General features: G+C 29.9%; 1 protein-coding gene across 1 annotated transcript in view; it reads right to left on the reverse strand.

The window, feature by feature from the left end:
* The window catches only part of Gyg (Glycogenin), a gene marked incomplete in the record, with an annotated part of 65,407 nt that extends 52,308 nt beyond the window's left edge, over positions 1-13,099 (reverse strand). The window contains 1 exon segment of the mRNA XM_067051120.1: positions 12,944-13,099. Coding sequence (XP_066907221.1) covers positions 12,944-12,950 — 7 coding nt within the window.
* Positions 13,100-15,892: the final 2,793 nt, after the last annotated feature.

A 15,892-nucleotide genomic window follows, 5' to 3' on the forward strand; every position in this document is an offset into this window, starting at 1 on the left:
AACAACAACATAAGTGTAAAATAACAGGGGTATAAAATGTAAAAAAGTAAGATATAATAAGAAAAATTAAAGGTAGTAAATAGTAAATGTAAAGGGTAATAGTAACAGATAGATAAGAAAAGAAATATTAAAGAAAATACAAATAAAGAGATGCAAAAAGAAAAAAGAATACAAATCAAATGATATGACAGAATGTATACCTATTTTGACGGCAGTCAAAACAAAAGTGACCGTTGGTATTGGGAGGAGTGGGAGGAGTTTTAGCCCTGACGAAGCCCTGCAACGTGGGGCGAAACGTTGGCTCAATAAAATAGTATAATTCTACTATTTGAGTTTTTTTGACCGCACCCGGACCATATTCCTTTCGTCTTTACACACGGTCAATCAATAATCTTCCAATATTCTGATTATCTTTCAAATGAATGAGACTAATTTGCCTAATTTTTTTTTGTTTAACAATTGTTTTTTTAAACCACTTAAAATCCAAAATTTTGAAACTCAGGCTAATTGCACATATACAGACAGTATAAGGAAACTCACCATTAACAATTTCAACTTTATAGACATTATTGTTTTTGAGATACAGTGGACAATTTCGTAGGAATATGCATTTGTTTTCACTTAATTTCAATTTTTATTTAATTGTTACCATTTGTTTCCTTTTTCTTTTTTGAATATTATTAATATTCATTCTCAATATTAATAATAATAATAATAATTATTATTTATTATTTATAAATTTTAATGGCGGATTGTATTATTAATATTCAATAAACAGTATTCCAAGATATTGATATAATAGGTAAAGGTCATTTCAAACAATTACAGTGAGTAGGTTGGTCAAAGTACATGTTTTTTTTTTCTTTTTCGTACCCTCCTGAAAAAGATTTAAATTAGTAATTGATACGTACATATAGTGAGGTATGCTATATGTACAGCTGGGTATGATACCCTGGATTGCCTTTTGGCATTATAAGGTTAGGTGAAGGGTCCATTGAAGGTTGTGAAAATTGTTGGCTTGCGCCAGTGGATTATTGGAACGGGGAAAAGTACATGTCACAATTTCACAAGAGATCATAACGCGAAAAAATATTTGCTTAAAACGAGAAGAGGAGACTTAAGATAGTTTAATCCAGCAATATTTAAAAAGCGCCTGAAATTGGAAAATTGCGTGAGAACCTGCTACTCTCGCCCTTTGTGGAAGCCATACATATCTGACTTTTTAAACAGACAATTACAGCGAGTAGTTTGGTCGATGTACACATACACGTACATGTCACACTCTCACATGAGGAGATTATAACACAAAAAAGGCAATCCGTCCCTGCCGGACCCGCCCCATTAAGACCCCCAGCCAAGGTCCTGTATCACTTTCGAAAAATTTGCTTAAAACGGAAAGAGGAGACTTAAGATGGTTTAGTCGAGCAATATTTATAAAGCGCCTGGAATTGAAAATCCTCGCTAGTTTCTATCCAGTTGTAAAAATAAAAATAGAAAAATGTGATCACTGCTACTAATAATATCAGTACAAGTAAGTGTGTGATAACAGTTATAGACCGGTTTTATTATATTAAAAAAATACAATCCGTATCTTTAAAAAATATATATCGTTTTCAGTTGTATTTGTGAATTGAAAACTGATAATATATAACCTTGAATTTTTAAATTGAATCGAGAGAATTTGAAAAAGGATGAGGTGCCAGCTAGAGGTTATGTACCGGAAATCGGGGCCTGCCTGAAATATGACGTCCATTATGGAGGCGAGTTTCTGATTATAATTAGTTAATTTTTAACTGTTACTTCCTATTAGCTATTTCAACATATTTAAGGTGGACAAATAACTGCAATAAAAGAATAGAATATTTTCTTATTCCTAATTTCGAACTAAATATAACAAAAATTCAAATAATATTGGTAATCTATTGTTTAAGTTGCATGAAATTACATCAAAGTTTTTTCCTTTCAAATTAATATCTAAAACTAATTCTTCATCAATAAATGTAGCTAGGTAATTTTTAAAATAAATTTATTTTAATGGGAAAGTCACATTTCCTTTAATGTTAAACTCAATCCCAGAAAATTTCATAAACATCAGATTTAGGGTTCGATCGATTATCGTTTGACCCAAACACAAATTTTTACTTGACAGACACAAAACAATATTTTTTTAAATTTCCTAAACATGAAAGGCAATTGGAAATTTTTGATTACGAGGATATATTTTTTCACTTCCTGGATGAATACAAACTTCCTTACCTTCCGCAGTGAGGAAGAAAAAAATTTTGTTTTCCACTTTTTTCGTAGTGATTTGATGCGCAACAATTTTATTAATCAAGGATGTTCCTTTGTATAAATAATAATTTTATCCTTTGAAATCCTTTTAAATTGAAATGTAACAGAAGAGATTCTGTTCTAATCTAATCCTGGCCGAGACAAGGACCCTTTTGACATGTGGCCTCTTCAAGCCCTGAGCTAAATATACTTTAAGGCACTGGAATTAACTGATCAGATATCTGGAGCCCCAACTGTACAGTTAAAAACACCCCTAATCAAATGACTGACAATCCCATTTCATATCCATGCTCTTATAGTACAAGGAAACGAGGAGAAAAAAGGCAGTTATTTTACCCTAATTGTTTATTACTTTAATGAAAACTATATATAATTACTTGTCGAAATTGATGAGTCTGCCTAGTATAGGTAGGGGGATAAGAAATGCCGTCTGTTTCAAAAGGTTAAAAAATTTAACTTTTCATTAAAACTACCAACAACTCTAGAAAATGTAAAAGAACATCATTTAATGTAAAGTAAATTTACTAAAATATGAGCACTTATAGAGCTATTTATGTTCAATAGTATTCGAGATATAGCTTTTTAAAAAGCAACATTTCATAAAAAGATGTACTGTAGTGAATTTATTTTCAGAAATCTATATCTCCAAAACCATTAGACGTACAGATGTCCATTTGCACTCAAATTAAAGCTAGTTTAATGGACTATAAAGGGGTTTATTACATTTATCTTCGTAGGAGTAGTAGTTTTCATGATGTTTGTTAAAATAAATTGATTTACAGTTGTTCGAACAATAAGTTTGATTTTTGAAAAAACATATCTCTGGAACCATAAGACGTATATATGTCTGCCAGTACTCAAAATAATATTTTGATGTAAAAATTTTAAGAATAAAATTAACTAACTCTTAATCTTTCAGTAGTTTTAAGAAATGTTGTTTTTTAAAAAGATATATCTCGAGAACTATTGAACGTAAATATACCTCTATTAGATCTAATATTTTATCACATTTATTCGTCTTTAAATAATGTTCTCTTAGAGTTTCTAGTATTGAATAATTGGGGGTGAAATAACTGCCTTTCCCCCCCCCCCCGGCTCTTAGGAGAGTAGCCAATCGATGTATGATATCAATAAATGTTTATTGACATGAATATTTCGAAGAATCGTTTTGAAAGATATAACCGATCCTTCCTCAAAGCATGTGATGAATTCTTTGCATTTTAAGAATATACTTTAATTACTACATTGACATTAACAACTAAACACAGGATTACGATATTTGAAATTCAAATACATTAAATCAATCAATACACACATGCTCAACAGATATCTCAGAGAAAGATCAGATATAATAATAATGGAACACCTTTAAAAAACTAAGTATGGTATTTCGGACCATATAAAGACTTTTCTAGAGCATACTTACAAAATTAAAAAGAGAATAGTTGGCGAAACGATGTTTTCAACATCGTTGTTGTTAAACAAATTTTCACTTAAGTTCCGAAAGTATCATTGTCGTATTATCCTCATAGGTGATGAAGCCAAACTGACTACAGAGGACTCCTAGAGTCCCCGTAGCGCACGATAAAAATGAATTTAAGTAGTTTTAATTTGCTTCCCAAAAATAGGTTCATTCTTAAAGGACAAATAATATCTCCAATAATCTTATATATGATGAAGAAAGTTTCAATATAGCTTCAGAACGCATGCCAAATTAACTACTCGTAATTACACTATATAGTTTGACAGCTGCTCACTTTCTTTTTGTTTAACATTAACTTGTGGAGTCTACATGGCTTGATGTGCTCATAATAAAAGATCTCTGGACTCCTAGAGAACAAAGAGAGAAAACGGTAAGCAACCTTTTTTCCAAACTTGACCAAACTCAACTTAGACATATCAACGACCCGGAAAAAACATGCATGTTAAATAAAAAATATTTTATTCTTCTATTCATTATCACATTAATCCTTTAATAAAATATATTCGATCCTCATTGTTATTCGACGAAGCAGAATGCAGGCTGAAAAAGTGACTCACTGCAAAACATGAAAATCAAGATAGGTTGATGTTGAAAATGAAGGTCTAACAAAACATCAGCTTTGCATAGTGTGCTATGCAGTTTCAAATGTTATGTAAGTTTTACGACACGAAGCAGGTTCTTCGATGGCCTATAAAACGTGTGCTTGAAAATACTTAAAAGTGTATAGTTTTATTGAAGTATCAAGTCCACCGAATATCGTTGGAGACTACAGGCAAGGACTCAAAAATCACGTAACTTAGATGAATTTTTGGGAGACCTATCTGTTTATTTTATTTATTTTTTCATTATATCTTTTTTTTCCAAATTAATTGTGTGCTTATTAAATAATTGAAAAGTTTTATAGATAGATTATTTTCTTATTTAATCTCTACCTGATACTGTATATATTGATTGTTCGGTTCCATTATTATCAGTGGTTTATAAAACTCGTTCTCTAAATTCAAATTATTAAACTGGTTTGACCAGCCAATTGAAATGTCCTCTGATTTGTTACCTTATCTACACAATAGGTTTTGATTCAATTCAGGGCAAGCGTTGTCGGCGACTGGTACATCACCAATCCTGCAGATAAAATTATCCCTATTACGTTAACTTACGGTGTTTTTACAATAATAATTTATAATTTTTTTTACTTAATTAACTAAAGAATTTCATTAATTCCTGAATGACCAAACTTTGATACTCTTTAGCGAAATCTAAATTTTACTTTTTATCTTAAGCTATCTCATTCCCTAACCGTTCAATGCAAGATTAAATAATGGTTCTTTAGTGGTATATTCTGTAAACATTTACTGAAACTGGTCTCGTCAATCGAATCGTATTTTTGATAAGATAAGAACATCTGTCGTACAGTGCACAATATCTCGAGCTGGGAGAGCAGGGAATCATTATTGCAGGTCAAGGAAAACGAGCAAATCAGGCCGTAGATTGAACTGTCACTATTCGCCATTAGGATTATTTAATAGGGGACCGATTTTGGCAACATCTCAGCAAAACGTGATTTCGATAAACTTTGTTTTGCAGTCTACGGATTCGCTGAGAAACACATACTACAAACACTTAAAATAAATAGTCACAACTATTATTATTATTTAATAAAAACAATGCTAGTTTCTCTGTCGCCATGATCGAAGTTGGAACATTACACTTATTGTAATGTCATCGGCCATTCAAAATTATCTCACAACTTAAATTTGGTTTTTAGATTCGTTTAATTTTTTTTTTTCACCAAGAAAGACAATGTTTAATGAGATGTATTTTTTTTTTTAAACAAAATAATAATCTTCTATTATATTATTTCAAATTCTTGAGACAAGGTAATTATTTATTAAATAAATCAAAAATTCGTATCCATTTCTGTCTCAACACTTTATTTTTCACCAGTCCAACGTTTCGGCCATTCTAGCCATCTTCAAGGACATCTTCAATACAATTTCTTCCTCACATTAATTTAATGTTTCTTATAACAAACCATAAATAAGATAAATGGTTTGTTATATGGTGGTGTATTAATTGTTGATAATCTTATAGAGGAAAATTAAATGTTAATGATTTTAAATTTTAAATAAATAGGCTTTTAACTTATAATAAAGAAAATGACCTGAGCAGAATAGCCTCCAAAAGAAACTTTAAATTAATGTGAGGAAGAAATTGTATTGAAGATGGCTAGAATGGCCTTTATTATACAATTTATGGCCTTATTTAACAATACAAAATTTAATTCAGTTATATGTAAAAGGTTTTCAAAAGTTGATTTTCTTTTTCTTTTCTTTTTTTCTTTTCGTGAATTATGTAATGAAACTTATTAGGTCATATTTATGGTGGGTAAAGTTTCTTTGGGCAATGAATTCTTCATATGTATTTTTAATGAATGATTATAAAAACTTATTTTTAAAACAATATTATTTTGGTGATTTTTCTGATACGGCTCATTTTGAAAGCGTATTTCACCATAACCCGGAAACAATTATTTAGGTGAGGAAAATCAAACAAACGTAAAGAACAAATTCCCGTCATGATATAGTATATTATAAATGGCCCAATTATTATAACGGGTTTAAAGTGCGAAATTTTGGTTTATACATTCATAAACTAGGTTAATTTTATTTTATAATTTGCGATCTAACTAGTCAGTAGACACGATAGTCTTGAAGATGTTATTTCTCAAATGTTGGCCAATATAAAAAAAGACCATAAACGGAGTTAACTCCTTCTGCAAACCCTACACATCATTTTTGCCATAATGCTAACAGTATTTCGGACCATCTTTTTTATGTGAGTTTAAACCGGTCGATAGTACTTTAGATAAATGCCATGCACAGCAGCCATATACGATAAGAAGCAAGAAAAAAATCAATCCATGATTGGCAATCCTACAAATATTGGATTGATTAAAAGTAACATTTCTCTCTTAAGATTTTGGAAAGCCATTTTATGCTACTCTTCAAACCTTTCAATTAAATTGAACTTTGACATCGTTTATATCACAAGAGTCCATTCTATTCGTTTACTTTTCGATTATAAAATGATGAAATTGAATTTTTAACTCACAAAATTAATATTTAAAAATTTTAATTCATTTAATACACATACAAATAAAACTATTAAATTTTTATACTTATTTTTATTTTTTTTGTTAACATATTTTTATTGTTTAATTAAAATTTTGTAATATTTAATTCTATCTTAGGACTTCTGCGATTTTGTTTACTATTTTTAGAATGTAGAATTATGAACCTATCAAGGGTTCATTGGAAAAGGGGCAATAAAGACAAAGTGTGCAACGAGGGGGAAAATATAAAAAAGAAAATTGTAATTAATAAAAAAATGAGAAATGATAGGTTTTCAATCAAAAATCGATGTATCCACTTTTTCAAAGTTATTATATAAAAATTATTATGGCAGTATTTAATGTATATAAGTTAAATTTTTATTTAAAACGTTCATTTGCTACATCTATTTGACAGAGAAAATTTTAAATTTTGAACTCAACTGAATTTTTATATAGAATTTTAATTTATCAAAAAATCTTTCCTTTTGAAAATTGAATATATTAACTTTTGATAGTATATAATCAACATATATTATGTTATATTTTATTATTGCAGTTTTCTTTTTCATATTTTATATTTGATTGACTCTTCTAACTGATTTACTGTTATGCTGTATCTATATAATATATTTGTGCGGCATTGAACCCTTTCCGAAATATCGCTTAAAACCAAAATCGTTAGGGAGGTCTACTTCGTTTCATTTTAACAAAGGAAATTTTTAACAGATTTGCACTTATGATATTCAGTGCGCTAAGCCATGATATTTTTGTATTTTTAATATAAAAATTAATTAATTAATAAACAGAAGGAAATGGTCGTAAAAAGTACAGAATAAAAAAAAAAGGTAGTTGATTTAATATTTCTGGAAAGAGTGGCCAGGTTGTGGGAGACCAATGTCATCTTGTAAATAAAATTATTTTTAGAAAAACTCATTTTCAAGCCAAAAACTACGTCGCTCGAGGTATTCAGAACGGCACTAATATCTTTAAATTATTTTTGTTTTTGATCAACACTCGCGAGCGTATATAAAAATGCTAAAAACACTTTTATTTTCTATTTGCTAGTTTTTGTTCAATTATGTGTTTATGTATATCATAAGTCGCTTTGTTCTGAAATTGGGAAATTAATAGTGGTTCGAAATTAATTTTGACAAGTATGTGAAAGCTGGAAGCAGTGCGTGATACACAACCACTCCGGGCTACTGTTGATCTGACGCGTAAACTCTAAGACTATTTGCATTTGTTCACACCTGCACATCGTCACCGTGTACAAAATTTACGATAGGCAAAAACTCTCAAAAAGTGGGTACCCTGTAGTAAAATTATGGGTGGACTGAACAACATGAGGAAACTGAGACAGGTTTAAAATATGTGACAGCTCTCAATTAATTAGGACTCCTTAATTATATATTAAACTAACATGGTATTCGGTCATTAATATTAATGAATTGAAAATTAGCCATACAAAATATGCTGTAAATTTACTTTATAATCTTATGATAATGTTTGTACAAACATACCACCTAATAAGTAGGTCTACGTAATATGGTGTGTATCGAGAGAAAGATGTTGACAATGAATCATAACTAGGTGAATCAGAGGAGAATGATTAGTCCTCAAAAAGTTTTATCATGAAAAAAAGAAAGTTTATTCATTTTCAACATTACGATAATTTTCTCGATTAATTTTTATCTACCTAAACTGTTTTCTTGTCAATTCCAATCGTGAAATCAATTTATCGTATGCATTTAATTTTTAAATGTTTTTTTTTTGCAAGATAAAATGTGCTAGATACTTTCGCTGCACTAACTACTAACTACATCTTCATAAGAAATAAACCAAAACTTCCTTGTTTATTAGGATATAATTGCTTTCTGTGATTCTCAAATGATTTGTGGACAACTGCTGATCATACTATGGCTCATTCTTGCATGTGGAGTTTTCAACAGATACTTCATTCATAACCTTCTGAGTAATAAAAAATAAAATTACCGCCTATCGGTTTATATATCTGTCTATGTGTCACTTTTTTTTTCATTGTTTTATTGAAGATAATTAATACAATCTGCCATAAAATAAGGGCATTAATTATTGTAATTTTTTTTTCTGGAACTGGTTGACTTATTTTTTTTCTTTGTTTGATAGAGTTTCGACCTCCGATGTCTTTGTTTCAATTCAAATAATCTAAAAACTTGCTTATATTGACTGTAGCGCCAACAAAAACTATAAGTAATCCTGAAAATTATTGAAGATAATTAACTTTTCTACACAAAGAAACATTCAAAAAAATTATAATCATAATCTAGGTAAAAAGAACTTAATTTTCCTCTCCACTAACAAGATTTTAAATTTTGCATCCAAATCTGTAAGGAGAGTAGTGTGATTGACACACTCGATGTTTTTGTTATAATTTTTTTTTTGGTTTATGATAGTGAAATCAATTTTAGTTTTCGAAACATATTAGATTGAAGAAGCCAACTATAACAGCCTCAAGTCCTCTCGTCTGTACTGGAACGCCCATCTCAAGTAGTTTAGACACAACAAAAGATAAGCTTTCTTTGCCTCGTTTAGATAACATAGCTAGGTCTAGTCTGTTAACTTAATCAGCATATTTTATGATGAAATAATCTATGTTGTCTATCAACATTCTTCCTGTTACCTCCATTCCCACCTTCTTAACAAGTTATTATGTGTAATTAATGTAGCTTGTTACATTAAACAGTATGGCTTTTTTTCAGAAATTTTAAACAACTATTGAACCTTTTACAACAAAAAGGAAAGGTTTATCTCTTTAAAAAAAATCTTTAACAGCATTATTCATTCTATCAAAAATAGGTTTATATTTGCTCGAGCACAAAGAAGTTGGTTTGTTTATTAAAAGCTGACTGATGTGTTTTTCTTTTAGAGACTAGCAATTCCAGTTGCCAAATCGACAGACTGTATCATTCAGACGAATTTAAACATAGTTTTTACACATTCAGTCAAGCCAATTTAGATTCTATTCTGAAAACATTCTTCTAAAGTGATATTGATACAACACAATCTGATATTTTATCATCTCAAAATTACACCTACCACTGAAACAGATGTTTTAAGGAAGATGGTTTTATCTGGTCACAAAGTGTATAAATCAAATTTAGCAATTAAATAAGTTTAAATAATTAAATAACCAAACAAACATTGAATTTGGTTGATTATTTTTTCCTTGTTATCTCAAGAACTTTTCAATTAAAAATGTTTCTGAAGAAATGAATTTCATTTTAAAGAATATAAATAGTAGATAAGAAAAACTTAAGCCAAAAAAAAAGGTTAAGAACGTTTCTTTTTTTTTTTTTGAAAATCGATTTCTTTTTATGGTTTCTGCTTTTATCTTTAATTATTTCGAAAATATTCTGTAATTAAGTAAAATATCAAGCAATCAATATATGACTAGTTTAAAATTTAAAAAATAAATTTCAAACCCTCCAATCCCACATCACCACCCTTGAAGAATGATGCCAAAACTGGAGGATTAAAATAAATCCCACCAAATCACATTTACCCTTCGACGTAAACCCATGACCTCTTCTCCTACAATATCCTTTAATAATACCCCACTTATTCCTGTCAAACAGATCCGTTACTTAGGACTACATCTCGACAAACGACTGACATGGAAACCTCATACAAGACTAAAAAGACAAGAAACTGCTCGTAGATTCCAACTATTACAATATTTACTAGACAAACGGTTTAAATTGCCAATCCATTACAAAAGACTGATCTACATGACTATTATAAGGCCTATCTAGACATACGGAGTTGAACTTTAGGGCTCCACTAAACCATCAACTTCCTCCAGAATCCATTACAAAAGACTGATAAATTGCCAATCCATTACAAAAGACTGATCTACATGACTATTATAAGGCCTATCTGGACATACGGAGTTGAACTTTGGGGCTCCACTAAACCATCAAATTCCTCCAGAATCCAATCCTTACAGTCTGAAATCCTTAATGCTCCTTACTTTGTCACAAATCAAGTCATCCATCAGGACCTCAATGTTCCATATGTTGCCGATTTGGCCAGAATCAGATACCGTTCCTTCCATAATAAACTTCTAAACCACCCAAATCCACTTGTTTCTAGCCTGGCTTCTCCTTCATTACCTAATAATCCTCCTCGGCGTCTGAAAAGAAGATGGCCTCGAGATCTTCTCCTCTAGAAATATTATTGGAGTTCTATCAGTGGGTAGATTCTCCACATGTTTTTATCATGTCACTATGACACCTACAGCAAATTTACTTGTTGTATATATGTCTATACAGTTGTAAATAACAATAAGTAAATTATTAAAAAAAAAAATAAAATAAATTTTAAATAGACACATTTAATAATTTTTATTTTTAAAATAATTTAGACGATGAGAAATTAGAACATTTTATAGTTGATCATTTGTATGTTGTTATTTAAAAATTGCTAATAGAAGAGTATTGTAAATACGAGTTGTGTTGTATACATGGTTTTAAGAAAACCATGTCCTGTCAAGATGTGATTTTGTTTTCGTTGTGTAAAGATACGTTGCTAAAAGTCAAGATTTAATTTTTTTTAAGTTAACTCACTAATGTGTGATTATAAATATAATCCTTTTTCAAAACGTGGAGGTATATACAAAAAAAAAGTCATAAGACAGAGAGATCTTAACCACTGAAGGTTGTGAAGGTACTGGTTTTTAAAAGCACTGTGGATCGAGAGGGGACAAGACGGTTCCAATGGCGGTAAAATAAACAAAATTCAAAACCTGTTTTATTCTTTGAAGTCAACATATTACTCGAGTCTTTTAAGAAACATCGGCGAATTGACAAATGAAATTTTATTATAAATTAAATCAAATATTACTTAAGAGTGGTATATTTTATAATAGCTGAATATTTATAATTTAGTTATAATAATTAAATTAAAACGTGAAAATCTTCTATTCAAAAAATCGTTCAAACAAAGTTTAACAAATACTCTATCAAACAAAGTTTTTTTTAACTAATTTTTAATTAGAACTCAGAAGGTAGAATAATTTAAAAAATATGAAACTTGGAAAATATTTGAACATTTATTATTTTAATTATTTAACTAGCTTTTACACTTTTTTTTTTTTTAAATATTAACTTATTTATCAAGTATTTAGCTAAGTAACTTTGAATTCTGATGAAAATTTCTGTTTAGTGTCTAGTTGTATTTCTCAATAAAATTTGTGCATACTGATTATTAGGCTATTTCCAAATCCATAATTTATTAGATATTAATTATTTACCTTTGTAAATGTATAAATTTTTATCAATTAAAAATATATATATAGAAAAATTTATCATATTGTTTTAGATTAAAATCATGATTATATTTTATCATTCCATAGCTGTAAATTTTATCATAATTGATAGTTTTATTTCGACACTCGCCAAATCATTGCTCGTAATTCTCGTTTAGAAAATATAGATAGCATAGATCGTAATCGAGATTAGGAGAAATAAAAAATGTTATTGCTTAATTCTTAAGGTTATTTTGATCTTATGAATACATAATCTGAAAATATCTTGTTGGCGAATAGGACCAGGTAAGGTCCAAGTATGCAACTGCACCAGCATGAAATCGTCTTCTAGACGGGCTGTATTCAAGTGAGCTTACGGTACAAATTCCAGAGGATTCAAAGTGCTGTATTACTATTCACTAGTCATAAACAGTGATAGTCCATCCTGTCCTAGTTGGAGTAGATGAGGATGTCAGGCAAGAATAAACAGTAATAAAAGCCTGGGTGTGGATTAAATGATTTTATAAATATATTCTCTATTTATTTACTTTAATCTTACTTTATAATTTACATTGATCATAACATTCCATAGGATCGCTGTGGGGACGATAAGTAAATGAGAAAGACGCTGAGAAACCTGATCTACGACAAAAATATCAACAAAAGGCCATATAAGGCCTACAGCCTTGGGAGTTAAGCAGCACTTGGATCTTGACTATAAGCATTCCAGTAAGCATGAGTAGGTGTGTCAATAAGCATTGCTGGTACTTACTCGACATGGCTGGTTCGGATGCGGTTCCCTACTGACTCCTCCCGAAGACACTATTAATAACGAAATGCCGTCCCCACTCTACCTGAGGCGTAGTCAGACTGACCTCTCTACTCCCTCCTCTGCCAATACACTGCTCCTTATCTGGTCCCCACCTACTGTTAAATCTAGTGTCGTCTGTCCATCAATCCCTTCACCGTTTCATTCCAAAGTCGGTTTGTTTACTTGGTCAGCAGCTGGTAAGAAGCCCAAAGGACACACCCTTCCCCCACCCCATACAATCACAAGGCGGTTTAAAATGTTATTTTGACAGAGCTATCATATATTCCCGAATCACATTATTAAAATACTTTGACTTTTTTCATTGAGTGGCGGTCCTACAAAATGAAGAACTTTGAGCCCCAACCATGGTTAAGCAGTATAGGACTCCAATGGGAATCTTGAGAAAAAAAAAAAAAAAAATCAATCGATTAATTTGTGGAACAAAAATGTAGTTATTATAGTACAAGAGCCGGGAAGAAAAAAAGGCAGTTATCTCATCCCTATTTTTTATTACTTTAATGAAAACTAGGTATAATTACTAATCAAAATTGATGAGTCTGCCAAGTATAGGTAGGGGGAATAAAAAATGGCGACTGTTTCAAAATTTCTTAAAAATCTACTCAAAGATTAGTAATTAGTTAATTTATTTTGAGAATTCTATATCTCAGGAACTATATGACGTACAGATGTCTATTAGCACTCAAATTAAAGGTAGTTTAATGGACTATAAAAAAGTTTAGGACCTTTACCTTCGTAGGAATAGTAGTGTTCATGATATTTGCTAATAAATTAATTTATAGCTGTTCGGACAATAAGTTTGATTTATGAAAAACTTCATTTCAGAAACCATTGGACGTACAGATGTCTGCCAGCGCTCAAATTAAAGCTAGTTAAATTTACTACAAAATATTTAATTATATTTATCTTTGTAGGAGTTGTAGTTTCTATAATATTTGACAAAATAAACTCACAAAATGTTAATTTCTAGTTGTTCGTATAAAATGTTGGATTTTTGAAAAAATATATCTCTAGATCCATAAGACGCATATATGTCTGCCAACACTCAAAATAAAGGAAATTTAACTTGCTATAAAGTAGTGTATAACACTTCTCTTCGTAGGGGTAGTAGTTTTTCATAAACATGAATATGAATTTGGCAAATGAAAATTTGTCCGAACAACTATAAATAAATTTATTTTAACAAATTTCATGTAAACTATTACTCCTACGAAGATAAACAACATAAACTACTTATTTATAATCATAAAATTCTTTCTTGAGACTGGCAATTTTTTACTAAATAATTCAAAACATTATCCAAATTATAGTCTCAAAACTTTTATTGTTTTTACACGTCCAACGTTTCGGCCAATTCGGCCATCTTCAGGGACAATCTACTTAATTGACTATGAAACATATTATTTTATCATTCCAAACACTTCATACAGGCTATTCTGCCCAGGTCATAACATTTTTATCCAATAAGTCAAATATCCATTAAAAATCACAGTCAAAAATATTTCTCATTAACCACTATCATACACTTTTATTACAACCTTACTACAACTAAATCAATTAAGTAGATTGTCCCTGAAGATGGCCGAATTGGCCGAAACGTTGGACGTGTAAAAACAATAAAAGTTTTGAGACTATAATTTGGATAATGTTTTGAATTATTTAGTAAAACATAAACTACTTTATACCTCATTGAACTAGCTTTAATTTGATTGCTAATAGACACCTGTACGTCAAATGGTTTTTGAGATATAAATTTTTCAAAATAAATTCACTAACTACTGATCTTACAGTACGTCCTATACAACATTTTTATGAAATGTTGCTTTTTATAAAGCTATATCTCGAAAACCATTTAACTTAAATAACTCTATTTGGGCTCATATTTTAGAAAATTTACTCTTCTTTAAATGATGTTCTGATATTAAACATGTGTCACTGAATTCATATCAATGGATCCTAGGAGCTGAGAAAAATATATGAAGATTTTTTCATTTCTTTATTTACTCTTATAAACATTTTGTTCTGAATAAAAAAAAAAATCACACAAAATTTTTTACCTAGAATAAGAAAAACAAATACGTTGTAAAGACTTTATTGACCATAAAAGTTAAAGAGAAATAAATAAATAAACATTTAGTTGTTTTTAATGCATCAGTTAAAAAATAATATATAAATATAAAGCAACTTCATATTTGTTTTTAGAACCCAGAAAAACCGATAAATACCAAAAAAAAATCAAAAGTAAACATATTTTTAGCCTAAAATTTCATCTCCCATTTGACCTTTTTTTTTGTTTCTAAAAAACATGAAAATGCTTTAAAGGTTCATACTTATATATATTCAACTTCTAATGTTTATTGTGTCAGAATATATAGAAAATTGGATTCTACTATGTCAATTTGCCTTTCAGTCGGCTTAATGATTTCACTTTTAGTCAAATTTGTTTTTGGATATTATCGACCTTTATCCGATTTTATTGACATCTTCGAAAATGGTCGAGGATGGTACCTTGTTGTGATTTTAGTAGATTCCGTCCACTACTTTTGCATATGGATGCGCTATCATATTTTCTTCAGCACAATTATATTTCGAAAACGGCTTTCCCAAACTGGCCCCAATTACAGCTTAGTGTAAAATGAGTTTAGTATCAATTTCGTCGACTACTTCAGCTTATGCATGTGTAAACTTATTTTCCTCCTACTGCCGTATTTCAAAAATGGGTCGTCCGAATTGGCTTGAATTCGGAGGAAATTAGGGTGAGTGCTGACATAGTCTAGTTTAGATTTAAGGAAATTCAAATTGATGGAATCTCTAGACGTTCCATTCTCTAAATTCGTAGATACACATATCCTTTGATAACGGCTTCTAAATTATTCTTGATGACTAATCATA

The sequence above is a fragment of the Halyomorpha halys genome, unplaced genomic scaffold (genome assembly GCF_000696795.3).
Source record: "Halyomorpha halys isolate HHAL.00 unplaced genomic scaffold, Hhal_1.1 Scaffold708.1, whole genome shotgun sequence".
In the NCBI taxonomy this organism is placed as follows: domain Eukaryota; kingdom Metazoa; phylum Arthropoda; class Insecta; order Hemiptera; family Pentatomidae; genus Halyomorpha; species Halyomorpha halys.